The 15210-nt window shown below is 40.7% G+C and overlaps 1 protein-coding gene across 6 annotated transcripts in view; it reads right to left on the bottom strand.

Moving 5' to 3' along the window:
• The window catches only part of Polq (polymerase (DNA directed), theta), an 83679-nt gene that overhangs the window by 44420 nt on the left and 24049 nt on the right, over positions 1 to 15210 (bottom strand). For 5 of the 6 annotated variants that reach the window (XM_006522735.4, XM_006522734.4, NM_029977.2 and 2 more), the window contains 6 exons: positions 10381 to 10517; positions 9074 to 9278; positions 8744 to 8886; positions 6069 to 6262; positions 5126 to 5250; positions 2218 to 2461 (listed from right to left, as the gene is read on the bottom strand). In XM_006522735.4, coding sequence (XP_006522798.1) covers positions 2218 to 2461; positions 5126 to 5250; positions 6069 to 6262; positions 8744 to 8886; positions 9074 to 9278; positions 10381 to 10517 — 1048 coding nt within the window. Of the gene's footprint in view, positions 1 to 2217; positions 2462 to 5125; positions 5251 to 6068; positions 6263 to 8743; positions 8887 to 9073; positions 9279 to 10380; positions 10518 to 11292; positions 13327 to 15210 lie in introns of those variants that run through there. The other variant, XM_006522736.3, reaches the window with a different exon arrangement.

The following is a 15210-nucleotide window of genomic DNA, read 5'->3' as shown; positions in this document are numbered from 1 at the left end:
CTTAAACACAAATGTATAATGCCCTAAAGCAATAAAAAGGCCAAAAATTTCCATTACAACTGTATGTATGTGTGTGTATGTATATATATATGTATATATATATATTCCTTAAAAGCATCATGATCTGCAAACTCACACACTAAACTCTATGAGCTTAGAAGACAGTTGAGACAGACTACTATATACAGGCTGACAATGGAGCACTGATAAAAAAATTATGAGACACTACCACTGCTAAGGCTCTACAGTATTTGCACCTATCACCAACTCAGGGGCATCCCTCTAGAGGACATTCATTTCCAAAAGAGCCATGCAAGGAAACTAGAAACCTGGCTCATTACATTGCTGTCTTAGTCAGTGTTCCCCTGCTTTGAGGAGACAACATGACCTTGGGCAACTCTTATAAAGGAAATCATTTAATTGGGGCTTGCTTACAGCTTCAGAGGTTTAGTCCATTATTATGGTGGGAGCATGGCAACACACATGGCACTGGAGCAGTACCTGAGAATTTTACATCCTGATCTACAGGCAGAGAGAGAAACGGGGCCTGGCATGGCCTTTTGAAACCTCAAAGCCCACCCCCAGTGCCACGTTCCTTCCAACAAGGCCACAGCTACTCCAAGGCCACGTCTCTTAATCCTTCTCAAATACTGCCGCTCCCTGATGACTAAAGCATGAGCCTATGTGGGCCATTTTTATTCAGACCACCACAATCACTAGGAAGCCTTCTTATACCACTGTTGAGAATACAGAAGGCTTTGTGATTTTTTTCAGCATTAGTAAGGATGCAGTAAAAAGCCACTTAAAACACCACAAAAAAATGATGCTCAAGAGAAAGAGCCACAATGGGGACATGGGCTAACATTCAACACCCAACAGCTATGGAAACAAATACAACTCAAAACAACTTTCTGCCCCTTCACATGTCATCCCACCTCAAACCTTAAAATGAATCAAAAGTAAATGTAGGAAACATGCAAAGCCAAGAAGCTTGTAAAAGGTCACACACTAGTAATGCAGCGGATTTGATCTAACGCTTGTATTATGTTAATTGTTTAAAATCTGCATGTAAGATGCTGAGGGTCCCTGCCCCCAGTTGGTTTTAATTGGTAAATAAAGTTGCTGGTGGCTGATGGCTGGTCAAGGAGACAGGCAGAACTTTAGGATTTGCGGGCAAGGAGACCAAGGAAGGAGGAAGGGCTTAGAACCACCATGCCAGGAAAAGAGTGAGGACCAGGCCTGAGAGATACAGAAGAGAGAGCATAGCAATCACAGAAGAGCCTGAAAAGAGCGTCCTCACCTCAACTGGGTATAGGGCAACAAAGATGGAATATGGATTTTAGTACATAATGACTTAGGAGTATTGGAGGGGAGCATTGGCCATGTGGAGGCTTGGGAGCGGCCCAGCCATCGAGCTATTTAGGGCACACTAAAATAGAAAGCAGAGTGTCTGTCTTTCATTCCGGAATCCAGAGCGTTGGGGTGGGTAGCAAGGAACTCGATCTGCAGCTTCCACGCCTGGGTCCATTAGAAAAGAAATTAATTGGTAACTGTAACAACCAGTCCCTTCCCACCCTTGTTAAAAGATTCAGTCCAAAAGCCAGGCCTAACATCAGTGGAAGGGAAGAGACTGAGTTGGAAATGAGATGGGCATTCTGCTTTAGAATATATGTTTAATGTTCCTCAAATAGAACTGTTAGTAACCGAAAGTAAAGAGCCATCAGCCCTACCTGATACTTTAATTTTGGAACATGTTCAAAAAGAAAGTAATTAAAAGTAGTGATTATATGCTAGTCTGATCCATTCAATGTGTTGTTAGCCCCTCCCTGTTCACACAGTCTAGGAACCCTCTCATCAAAAACTGAGTGAAGGTCTAGTGTTGTAAAGAGCAGTTAAGCAGAGTGTATGAACGGATGAGCCCTGGAGAGGTGATGGGAGTCAAATCCACTGCAGAGGCCGGCAAGCACCATTGCCTCCCTCACTCATGCTCAGCCTGAGGAATCTAACACGTCACGAGTGCCTTTCCAGCCACGCATGGTGTAAACTAGAAAACAAACAGTAACCCTCAAGAGAAAGTATAGTCACATTTTCTGACACAGCAAATATGCCCTAAGATTCTGAACAAGGGAAATATTTTAATATATTTCATATATTATCAATTCTTTAAGTTGATGCATTGTCACTTAATAGCCCTAAGACAGACACAGACTTCGTTACCTTTTGAAAGGCAAAGAGTTCTTCAGAGCCACCTCTACCTCCGCACTATCAGCTCTGGCAAGATCTGCCACGGTGAGAAAGCCAGAGGCATACAGGAACCTGGCTCTCTGCGCGTTGAGTAAGGACACCCGGATGAGGTCACACAGCTCTCTCTGGATGCCAAACGTAAGACGCTTCTGAAACTGGGAAAGCAGTAGTTCCATGTTGTGCCAGCCCAGGCGGTTGGAAAACACCGTAATCATTCCTAGAATGGTCAAAGAATATTTCTTGAGTTAAAAATTGTGTGTGTGTGTGTGTGTGTGTGTGTGTGTGTGTGTGTGTGTGTGTGTGTGTGTACTTGGTTTGGTTTTGATCTTTCTGCAGAAAGTAAGGTTTAACAGAGCCAAGGGATAAGTTAATAGGAGAACAAACAAATATTAAAGGCCCTAGTTACGTGCACAAAGAATAAAGTAAGCACAATTAGAGGCACGAGATTGAGGTCAGGCATCTTCCTTTCGCTCTCCACTTCAGTTTTTGAGACAGGGCCTCTCACTAAACTTTGGGCTCACCAACTGCCTGGACTAATCACTTAGAGAGCCCCTAGGATCTCTGCCTTCCAGCACTGGGAGTACAGCTATGCATTGCTGTGCCCAGCTTTGTATGAGGGTGCTGCGGGATCTGAACTCTGGACCTCATGATGGTGTAAGAAGCCCTCTCTCAAGGCCCATCTCACTTATCCCTATGAACAGCATTTGGATACTGAGGCACATACCACTCCTAAACAACAAAAAGCCCCATTCTAGTCCACTCTTCTTACTACTCTCTCTCTCCTTTTTTTTCTTTTTCTGCTTATTTTCTTTCTTCTTTTAAATGAACTATAACAAAACAGATGAAGGACTCTTTCCTGGACAAATGATATAAAACATCAAGTGCTAAAAGAAGTAAAGAGCAACATTCTAGTTACTATTTTCTTGATCTTAGCCAAAAGACCAAGAAGCGATAGTATTTTCTTTAAAAAAAAAAAAAAGGCTATCCTGCCCTCCTGCCCTCCTGCCCTCCTGCCCACCTGCCCATAGCCCCACCCTCTGGAAATAAAGAGATCATGAGAGCCAAGTACCTCCTTTGGAGGAAGTCACTGCTCCATAAGAACACTGCCTCCAGATGCAGTTTAGATCGGTGATGCCAGTCACTTGAGTACTGAGTGCTTCCCTTCATTGTACCCTCTGCCCACATCTACTCAGCATCCCTCACATGCACACACATTCACAAAGAAGCCTCTTATACATAAAGACACAAACCCTTTAGTATCTCAGTGTTTCCCTCCTAAGGGCTAACAACGAGTAAAATCAGACCCAGACTCTACCTGTTTGTGAAACCTTCTTGAGGCATGAGATTTAGATTGGTCAGGTCAAGAGTCTACAAATCTCTTTTTTTTGTTGTTGTTGTTTTGTTTTGTTTTGTTAAGATTTATTTATTTTATATATGTGAGTACACTGTTACTCTCTTCAGACACACCAGATGAGGGCATCCAACTCCCTTACAGATGGTTTTAAGCCACCATGTGGTTGCTGGGAATTGAACTCAGCACCTCTGGAAGAGCAGTCAGTGTTATTAACCACTGAGCCATCTCTCCAGCCCCTGATTCTTCTGTCACTACCTCCTCAGCACTGGAATTTCAGATGTCTGCTGCCATGCCTAGCATACTCTATTGAGCTGGCCTATATGCTTACATGCCAAGCATTGTTCACATACCGTGTCATCTTAGTAGCTCTTAGATTGGGCCTTTTAACAATGTCCTGTGGATCTTGTCATTTCCCTTCATATTTTCTTATTACCTTTGTCATTATCTTCATGTTCTAATTCATATACCTTGTCTTTAGGCCCTGAAACTCTGCTTTCTATTTGGAGAGGCTTTCCATTGAGCTTTTATTTGAGTCAATGAGATTTTTATTTACAAAATTTCCATTTGATTTTTTTCAGTATTTCTGTCTCTATTGAATGCCTCATTCATATCCTGTATTGACTTCTTACTTCATGCAGATGCTTGTTGGCTTCCTTGTTGAATTCCTTCAAAAGTCTGTTTATGTTGTTTGATTTCATTGAACGTTCTTACTTATTCATTCATTCAGTGTGCATGTCATGTCTATCACCTCCACTTGAATGGGGCTGGGTTTCAGATTATTTAAAAAAAAAAAGAAGAGTCTACAAATCTCTCTTCATCTACAGCCTCTTTCTCAAAATCTATTCATCAGTACTAAGAGGAAAGGGATTCATTGAGGACTTTGTTTCTCCATGTCAAAGTGGAAGAGGAGAAGCCAGGGAAAAGATGTACAATTAAGTAGCAGGTTGCTAAGAAACAGACAGGAAATAAATAAGAGTGAGACACAGCCTGATGATGGCTCTCCATAGGCAACAGGACACCTGATGATGACACTAGGGACTCTAAGATTACAGATATTTCAGACTGGCTTAAATAAATGGAAGGGTTGGTTTTTTATTTTGTTTTGTTTTTTTGTTTGTTAGTTCATTTTTGAAAGTAATCTTTTTTTTTTTTTTTTTTTTTTTTTTTGAGACGGAGTTTCTCTGTATAGCCCTGGCTGTCCTGGAACTCACTCTGTAGACCAGGCTGGCCTCAAACTCAGAAATCCGCCTGCCTCTGCCTCCTGCGTGCTGGGATTAAAGGCGTGCGCCACCACGCCCCGCTATTTTGTTTGTTTGTTTGTTTTGTTTTTAAGCCAAGCATGGTGGTATACACCTTTAATTCTACTACTTAGGAGGCAGGGGGATCACTGTATTTGAGGATGGTCTGGTCTACATTGGAAGCTCCAGGCCAGCCAGCGCTACACAGTGAGACCCTGCTCAATAAAAAAATCTAAACAGCTTAAACCATAGAATCTTAGCTAGCCGTGAAGCACTTTGTCTGACTAACCTGCATAGACAGCAGCTGACTGTTGCAAAGACTGAATCTGTCCACGATTACATCCATACTTCTGATTAATGTCCTTTAAGGGAATTTCACTGATTAAATCCAGTAACACAAGACTTGTGAAAAACCTAAAAATAAATCATCAAAAGTGATGTAAGAGATCATTTATAGTTATGATGAAAGTATAACATACACTGTAAACCACCTACAGACCAAAATGGATCCAGGACCCTCCGAGAGGATAGCAGACAGAAAGAGTCCTGGGAGACAAGACTCAGACCATGTGCACACAGTACATTTTATATGCCTTAGCCATAGCTAAGAACTAATACCAAAATCACAAAAAAGTTCCCACATTTTAATGTTACTAACTGACTTCAAGAAATTACTTGGGTTAAGAAATGGGATGGTGCATAGCTCAGAAGATTTGATACAAGGATATAAGATGAATAGAATTTCAGTGAAATGACAGTATCTAATTATAGAATCCAGATTTGATTTGAAACACAAAATTGGCACAAATAATCCAAGCACAGAGATCCTTATAAATTTGTACTAGACTATGATGTAAATCATATACTATATTTGAAAGCTTAACATTCTATAGTCTCCCCATGCAAATCTTTTAGCACCTTCCAGCTGATAAAAGATTACTTCTAAAGGTGCTACAAAGTACAATTCCAGATAAAACCACCATAAATGGAAGTTCTGACTCAAAAAGGAAAGTGGTTAAATATTTGACTTTCAAGGTCTGTAGGCATAATGACTGCTAAATTACAAGTTACAAGAAAAAATAATGTCAGTAAATTAAATAAATCAGAGAAATGTATAAATTTTACCATAGTCAGTCAAAATGTTTATATTGTTGAAATCAGAGTGAGTCAGTAAACTGGATACGGACATAACGCCTGACCCTGATAAACGCTGCAGGCTCCTTGATGCTTACCTTTTATGGATGGCCATCTGCCGATGCTGTCTCTCAGTTCTAGCTACTACTTTTCCTTTCACACATCGAGCCAAGAACCCTTCCTCCACTCCAACCAGCTCTGCCACCCTTTTCATAGAAGTTGGTAATTTTTCCCATAAACAGAAAAATCGGTACCAATCAATACTAATCCAATCTTCAAACACAGGTGTAACCTAAAAAAAAGCAGCTTCATTTTAGTTTGAGTAATTGCTTGCCAGCGAGCTATGGGGAGCTCAGTAGTAAAACATTTATCTGTCATGCACAAGGCCATGGGTTCAAGCCTTAGCACTGGACCAAACAAGCAAACCCGTTATACTACATAAGAAACAAAATTATAAATGTAAGCAGTAAAGACAAAGGCCCAGGCTGCAGCAGACATCTGTGGTAATAATGCATTTAAAAGAAACCATTTATTCAAAAATAACTCATTGACAGAACAAAGGCAGACAGAGAAAAGAAGAAAGCCAGAGAGGGGGCAGGGGAAAGGGAAACTGGTTGTTTATCGCACACACTGATTTCATGAAATGCAATTTAATCATAGACATTTCAACCTAAGTAGGTCTGACTCAAGGTATTATCTTAACTGTTTCATGTAATTCCAAGAAAGAATCAGTAAAATGGGAAGAAGAGAAGGGCAGGTGGTCCAGGATTCAACAAGAAAGTTCTAAGACAAACAAGAAAGAGCCAAGTGTCCTAAGCACGGGGCTGGGGATAGAAGCAAAGAAACACCTTTAAAATGTTCAGATGTTAGAACACAAAGACTTCAAAACAAAAAGATTATAAAATGTAGACAAAAGGGTAAAAACAAACAAACAATAATGCTTAGAGGCATCAGGATACAAAGTTTGAGACCTGCCAGGCGTGGTGGTGCAGGCATTTAATCCCAGCACTCAGGAGGCAGAGGCAGGCAGATCTCTGAGTTCGAGGCCAGCCTGGTCTACAAAGTGAGTTCCAGGACAGCCAGAGCTACACAGAGAAACCCTGTCTCGTAAAACCAAAACAAAAAGCAAACAAAACAAAGTTTGAGCCCAGCCTGGTAAGTTTCAGGCCAACCTAGTATACCTAGGAAGTTTAAGGCTAGCCTGGGCTTCAGAAAAAAAGACATTTAGGAAGAAAAGAAGGCACATTTTCCAGCCACAGAGCTTAGGAGCAAATAAGAAAAAGAGAAAAGGGGGGTGGGAGGAGATGAAGAAAGGACAGGGGAAGGTAAAAGAAGAAAGCATGGCACCAACTGAACAAGAAAAGGACATGCATAAAGAGAACATTACTGTGTTGAGGCCAAAAGCTGAACTCAAACAGCCTGGATCTGGGGCTCACACGCATGGCTGCCGCATAATACGCGGGACATTGCTAAGGCCATGGCAGACAGCTGGTAAGACCTCTTAAGATTCTTCCCAGTCACATCAGGGGCCCACAACACGGAGCCTGTTACTACCCATGTAACTTATACGTTTGTAAAGGGAAAGAAAAGACCCTGTCTTCACATCTGCCCTCTGCACACAGTGCATTTATTACAGCACTTCCTGATAAATCTCCATTCTAATGAAAAGTCAGTGTTCCTCTCTCCCTTCATTTGCTCATCAAAGTGTATGAATCTGCTTTTCAGTGACAAACATTTCTGGTTAGGTTCTTGTTGAAGAATTTGATAGTAAATTTATATCAAAACATTTATTATAACTATAGAGGATGATCAAATATAACAAACTTTCTATGATGAATACTGTTGACTCCACAGAGTCCAGAATCACACAGGGGACAGGCTTCTGGGCATTAGACAAACTGAGTGAGGAAGACCAACCTGAAGTGTGGATGGAAGCACCGCGTGGGCTGGAGTCCCGCACGGAATAAAAGGAGACAGGGAGCTGAGCTCCAGCATATCTCTCTATCTCTCTCTCTCTCTCTCTCTCTCTCTCTCTCTCTCTCTCTCTCTCTCTCTACCTCCTAACTGTGTGAGCTGCTGTGAATAGGTTTGACCATCACAGACTCACATGTTTGAATGTCGGGCTGTAGGGAGTGGCACTATTAGGAGGTGTGGTCTTGTTGGAGTGGGTGTGGCCTTGTTGGAGGAAGTGTCACTGTGGGGCAGGTTTTGAGGTGTCAGAAGCTCAAGCCAGTCATTTCCTGCTGCTTAGAGATCAAGATGTAGAACTCTCAGCTTCTCCAGCACTATGCCTGCCTGCATGCTGCCATGCTTCCCATCATGATGATAATGGACTGAACCTCTGAACTGTAAGCCAGCCCCAATTATATGTCTGGGGTTTCTTTGTTTGTTCAAGAGTTGCTGTGGTCATGTTATCTCTTCACAGCACTAGAAGACTGACTAAGACACCAATAAAACCTTAACAAAGACACTATGGATGCAATGGGAACTGGCGCCTCAACCTTTCCTCCTTCCATACCTTCCCTATCATAATGAACTACACCCTCAACTGTGAGACCAAAGAAACTCTTCCTTCCTTCAGTTCTTTTGTCAAGTTATTGTGTCACAGTGACCAGAAAAGTAATGAATTCCTCCTGCAGACCTGATGTAACACACGCATCTCAATATTCACTAACAAGAGGCAAGAGGATCAAGCATTCCAGGATAGTCTTGCCTACCCAGTGAGGTTCTACCAATAGATAAGTGAATAGTATTGTCTTTAAATAGAACTTACCAGGTAGACAATATGAAGGTCATTCTCTAAAACAAAGCCTTTCATTGCTCTTTGGAGGTCAGCAAAAATATCAAGGGTATCAGTTGGAGACAGTGAAGAAGAAAGAGTAGCTGATCCAAGATGTGTTGGGTGATACACCTTTCCTAGAGCAGGGAATACAGGATCGAAGGGTAAAAAAGCAAACACTGCCCTTCTCTACAACACATTAACCCTCTCAGCTCTGTCAATCAATATGCAGAATCTCATCTAACATGCAGAAATTTATGAGCAAAATGTAAAAAGTGAACATGATATAAACGGTGAGCATTTCTGCATAAGAGCTGTGTTTACCTCCTGTGCCGTCCCCGGGCTCTGCCACCTGGATGAACTCATTTTCTAACAGCCACGTCACACAGGCATCAATCGCTCCAAGCTGAGCATCATCTTGATTTCTCTGCATCCCTTGCTTCCCTTCCTGTATAGCAGCAGCCAAGAAGGTGCAGGCGGCATAAGTCTGCATATCTTGTGACGTACTGGCCACCCCACCAACGATTATCTGAGAGAAAATGTTTGAAAAGTTCGGTAATTTTTATGAGATGTGTAGAGTCCCAGGACACCAAGTAAACAAAAGTGCCTTTATCCTCTTAAAATATCTTCAGTCTTTGTATAGCGATGCTTTATTTTGTCATTACGCATTACAAATACAGATGACAACTGTACAAAGTGACATTTTCCTTGAGAGTAGATATCATATTTTCTTGTAAACAAAAAAAGAATGCGCCTGAACTTTGGGAACTAGTTATATATATAAAGGAGACAGTCATGACTCACACCTGTGAGTATAATACTTTGCTCCTAAATGCCACTCTTGAATACATCCCATTCAGAAGGATGGGAAGGGCAGAAACACAGGAAGCTAGTATTCAGTGTGTTCCCTTGGCTGGCCTCAGCCTTGTGAAGCTCATGTCTCCAGTATCCTAGGATAAGGAGTATGCACCACAGGTCCAGCCCTACTATAAGCTTTTTTTTTTTTTTAAATATACACCATGATTTGATTTTAATATCCACATGTATTATCTTAGTAGAACAAGGGTTCATTTTGTCATCTTTTCTCAAAATGCAATAAAGAATGTATAAAAAGTAAAGATGAGCCACAGTTATAGCTCAATAGAGGAATACACGCACAGCATACAAGGCTGAGTTCAATTCTCTGCACTACCAAAAAAAAGGTGAAGAGAGCCACATGTCATTTGGTTGTTTAATCATGTTTAAATAGATTAATATGCTAGTTGCTATATTCAACTCTAAAAATAACCAGATATTCATATACATAGTACATAGGCATGTATGTATATGCATATATATATTTGTGTATGTATATATATATATGTACATATACATATGTGTGTACATGTATATGTACATGTATTAGAATGTATTTATCAACTTATATAACAGAACCCAATAGCAGAGCCTAAAGAACTATGTATCTATGTATGTATGTATGTATGTTTAAATATATGTAAGAAACAGACTCATACTTGAGAAAGCTATAAAATATAATTATCTCGTTCTTAAAGAAAACTCACCTCATATTTTTGACATGCTCAATTTTTGATAAATATAAAAGAGTAAACTATGATTTCCTGAACTCCTACCTCCAGAATAGCTCGTATCATGCTAGCAGTGACTTCTCCCTGTCTCTGCAGACAGCTGTGCACAGGCTCCAGAGATCCTTGAAGCAGAGCAATGCCCTTGGATTTCTCAGAGTTCTTACAAACTAGGATACTTTCACCTACAACCAAAAACACATATCTCTTCAATGCTAAGCCATGTCCATAAGGCACTATTAACCAGAAGTCTGACTTACTGAGTGGAGACAGGAGATGCTAAAAGTTGCTACGAGTGCATAATTGTTATCATAGCTATGGTTTTGGACTCTGGATAGGCAATCCGAATGTTACCAGAAACCATACTGCTGCTTTGGCTTTTAGATTATTTTCAGTTCTATAACTGAAGGTGTTAAAGACTAATAGGAAAAAGGAATATAATTTCTATTTGGTCTTGATGTTTTAATTTTGATGTATTTGAAGGTTACATAGGAAAGGAGTGAGCCCTGCCAAAGCTGTTAGGTGTCTTATAGTTATTTTTAATAAAGGCCAATAAGGTGTGGAGGAATAATAAGACAAAACAAATGCTGTTTTGTTGATGTATTTTGTTGTTTGGCAGCAGTTTGTAAGGAGGAGCATCCTCAGGGAAGCTAAGGAAAGAGAAGTGTTATTTCAGTGGGGTGGGTTTATATAAACATCTCAGTGCTGGCCTCTGTCTATAGTGATCCTTATGACTTATAGAGGAGACAGCAAAAGAAATATTTCCAGGGGACATCTGTGCCTTATTTTTATGGAGGTAGAAGACAAAAAGTTCTATTTATGTTTGTTGCTTCTCTGGCCTAGTCCCTTACTCTATAGTTATTCTCAACTTAACAGAAAATTTCCATATATAAGATACTATTTTTGTCTTTCTGTGTCTGGAATACTTCACTCAAGATTTTTCGAGTTGCATTCATTTACCTGTGAATTTCATGACTTCACTCTTTGTAATGGCTGAGTAATACTCCATTGTGTAATTTATCACCATTTCTTTCTCCAATTCGTCTATTGAGGGGCATCTTGGTTGTCTCTAATTTACGGCTACTATGAGTGGAGCAGCAATAAACACGGTTAGCAAGTGTCTCTGTGGTAGGATGAAGCATCCTTTGAGTTTATGCCCAGCAGTTACATGGCTGGATCTTGATGCAGATTGATTCCCAGCCTTCTGAGAAACCGCCATCATGATTTCCATGGTGGCTGGACAAGTGTCCACATACTCTATAGTGGATGTGTGTTCTCCTTATTTCACATTCCCACTAGCATGTGCTGTCTCTTGTTTTATTAATTTTAGCTATTTTGATGGGTATAAGATAAAATCTTAAAATAGTTTTGATTTCCATTTCCTAGATGGCTAAGAATGTTGAACACTTCAAGTGTTTCTCAGCCTTTTGAGTTTCCTCTTTTGAGAATTCTGTTTAAATCTTTACCTCAACTTTTAAATGGTTTGTTTACTTGATATCTGGTTTGTATGGTTGGTTTTGAGTTCTTTATATATTTGGATATAAGCTCTCTACCAAACGTGTAGTGGGTAAAAAAAACCTCATTCTGTGAGCTGCTGACTTTTTGTCCAAGTGACTATGTACTTTGCCATGCAAAAGCTTTTCAGTTTCATGGGGTCTCGTTAATTGCTGATCGTATTGCCTGTCCTAACAGTGTTCTGTTCAGAAAGTCTCTGTGCCAATGAGTTTGAAGTTGTTCCTAACTTTCTCTTTTATCGGGTTCAGTATATCTGCCCTTATCCTGGAGTATTTGATCCATTTGAGGTGAGTTTTGTGCTGGGTGGTAAGTATGGATCGATACGGATTCTTCTACATGCAGCTATCCAATATGACCAGCACCATTTGTTGAAGGTGCTCTTTTTTTCAATAGGTATCTCTGACTTATCAAAAATAAGATATCCATAGATAGATTTGTAGATTTATGTGTGGGTTTTCAATTTCACTCCATTGATCCATACATCTGTTTTTGTGATAACACCATGCCATTTTTATTATTATGGCTTTGTAGTACAGCGTGAAATTAGGGATGGTGATACCTCTGGCAATCCTCATGATTCTCTAAATTTTCCTGGTGTCAGTAGTTTTATGCCTCACTTCATTTTTAATTTTGTTGATTTGTATATTCTCTCCCCACCTTTAAATTTAGTAAATTTAGGTAAGGGTTTGTCAATCTTACTAATTTTCACAAACTTGTTATTTCATTGACCCTTGTTGTTTTGTTGTTTGCTTCTCTTTTGCTGATTTTAGCCATGTGTTTGATTATTTCTTGCTATCTACAATTTCTGGGTCTGCCTCTTTTCTTCTAGAGCTTTCAGTTGTACTGCTAAATTACTTGTATGAGACATCTCATGTTTTTTTTTTTTATGTAGGCACTTAGCTTGCCTTTTAGAACACCTTTGTGTTCCGTAAGTTTGGGTATGTTGTGTATTCATTTTCACTCAATTCTAGAAAGTCTCAATTTCTATCTTGACTCATTTTTCATTCAATACTGAGCTGTTCATTTTCCATGAGTTTGTAAAGTTTCTGTTGTTTTTGTTGTTATATCCAGCTTTAATCTGTGGTGGCTGAATAGAATGTAGGGAGCTTTTTCAGTTTTCTTGGATCTGTTAAGACTTGCTTTGTGTTCAAGTATGAGGTTAATTTTGGAGAAAGTTCTATGAGGTGCCAAGATATATTGTTTTGTATTTGGGTGAAATGTCCTATAAATCTCTTAGTTCCATTTGCTTCATGACATCAGTTAGCGCCAGAATTTCCCTGTTTAGTTTCTCTCTGGATGACCTATCTATCGGTGAGAGTGTGATACTGAAGTTTCCCACTATCAGTGTGTGAGTGTCGGTATGTGATTTAAGATATAATAGTACTATTTTTTATTTACTTTTTTACACTCCAGATATTATGCCCCCATCTACTCTCTGACTTCCACCTTCCACACCCCATACCTCCTCCCCGTGTCCCTGTCTCCTCGTGGATGTCCCCACCCCAGCTACCCCACCCCCACCCTAGGGGCCTCCAGTCTCTTGAGGGTTAGGTTCATCATCTCTGAATGAACACAGACCTGGAAGTCCTCTACTGTATGTGTGTTGGGGGCCTCCTATCAGCTGGTGTAGGCTGTCTGTTTGGTGGTCCAGTGTTTGAGAGATATCAAGGGTCCAAATTAATTGAGACTGCTCGTTCTCCTACAGGGTCGCCCCCCATCTCAGCTTCTTTCAGCCTTTCCCTAATTCAACCACAGGGGTCAGCAGCTTCTGTCTACTGGTTGGGTACAAATATCTGCATCTGACTCTTTCAGCTGTTTGTTGGGTCTTTCTGAAAGCAGTCATGATAGGTCCCTTTTTGTGAGTACTCCATAGTAATAGTGTCAGGCCTTGGGACCTCCCCTTGAGCTGGATCCCACTTTGGGCCTGTTGCTGAACCTTCTTTTCCTCAGGCTCTTCTCCATTTCCATCCCTGTAGTTCTTTCAGACAGGAACAATTTTGGGTGAGAGTTGCAACTGTGGATGGCACCCCCGCCCTCATTTGATGCCCTGTCTTCCTGCTGGAGGTAGGCTCTGTAAGTTCCCTTTCCCTACTGTTGGCATTTCATCTAAGGTCCCTCCTTTTGATCCTGAGTGTCTCTCACCTCCCAGGTCTCTGATGCATTCTGGAGGGTCCCCCCAACCTCCTACCTCCTGAGGTTGCCCTGTTTCAACTCTTTTTGATGGCCCTCAGAGCTTCAATCTTTTTCCTTCACCCAATACCAGATCAGGTTCTCCTCTTCCCATCCCCAACCCCTGTTTCACTTTCCCTCCAAGGTCCCTCCCTCCCGACTTGTGATTCCTTTCTTCTCCTTCACTAGTGGGACTAAGGCATCCTCACTTGGGCCCTTCAGCTTGTTGACCTTTCTCAGTTCTGTGTACTATATCTTAGGTAATATGTATTTGGGGTAGGGAAGCTAGTATCCACTTATTAGTGAGTACATACCATGCATGTCCTTTTGGGTCTGAGTTACCTCACTCAGGATGATATTTTCTAGTTCCACCTATTTGCCTGCAAAACTCAGGATATCCTCGTTCTTAATAACTTAGTAGTATTCCATTGTGTAAATGAACCACATTTTCTGTATCCATTCTTCTGTCATGGGACATTTGGGTTGTTTCCACCTTCTAGCTATCACAAATAAGGCCACCACGAATGTGTTCCTTTTTCTCCACATCCTCGCCAACATGTGTTGTCACCTGAGGTTTTGATCTTAGCCATTCTGATTGATGTAAGATGGAATCTCAGGGTTGTTTTGGTTTGTTTTGGTCCTCTAATCACTAAGGACTTTGAACATTTTAGGTGCTTCTCAGCCATCTGAGATTCCTCTGTTGTGAATTCTTAACAGGCTTTTATTCTTTGTTTATATGTCTCTATGGAAAAATGTGGTTTTTGCCATGTGAGGTTTGCCCTTGTGGTTCTACACTTTACCTAGGTGACTCTTGTTAATACTAAGATTATAAATTGTCTGATGCTCTGAATAAAGTTGGCTATTGCCTAAGTGTAGTCCACCTCATGTTTAGACTTCATTTCCCAGGTCCTACCCCTCACTGGTGGTAACACTGACTGCCATGTAGCAGCTAGTCATGCACTGGAGAAGAGCTGGAGCAAGCTTTGCTTCTTTGTTGATATTTAATTCAAACTATCTCATTGCTTAAGTCAAAGTTTGTGTTTGGATTGTCAATAATAGCAACATTACTTGCTAGTGCCAAGTTAGAACCTGAATCAATTTAGAGACAAAAAGGGTACTTCTGAGCACATAGCACCCTATCTGTTTTGAGATTAAACACTAGGAAGTAGACATGAGAGGCTAGGGAGTGGCTAA

This window comes from Mus musculus, chromosome 16, assembly GCF_000001635.26.
Source record: "Mus musculus strain C57BL/6J chromosome 16, GRCm38.p6 C57BL/6J".
NCBI classification, from domain to species: Eukaryota; Metazoa; Chordata; class Mammalia; order Rodentia; family Muridae; genus Mus; species Mus musculus.
This window is presented reverse-complemented; position numbering and strand designations above follow the sequence as displayed.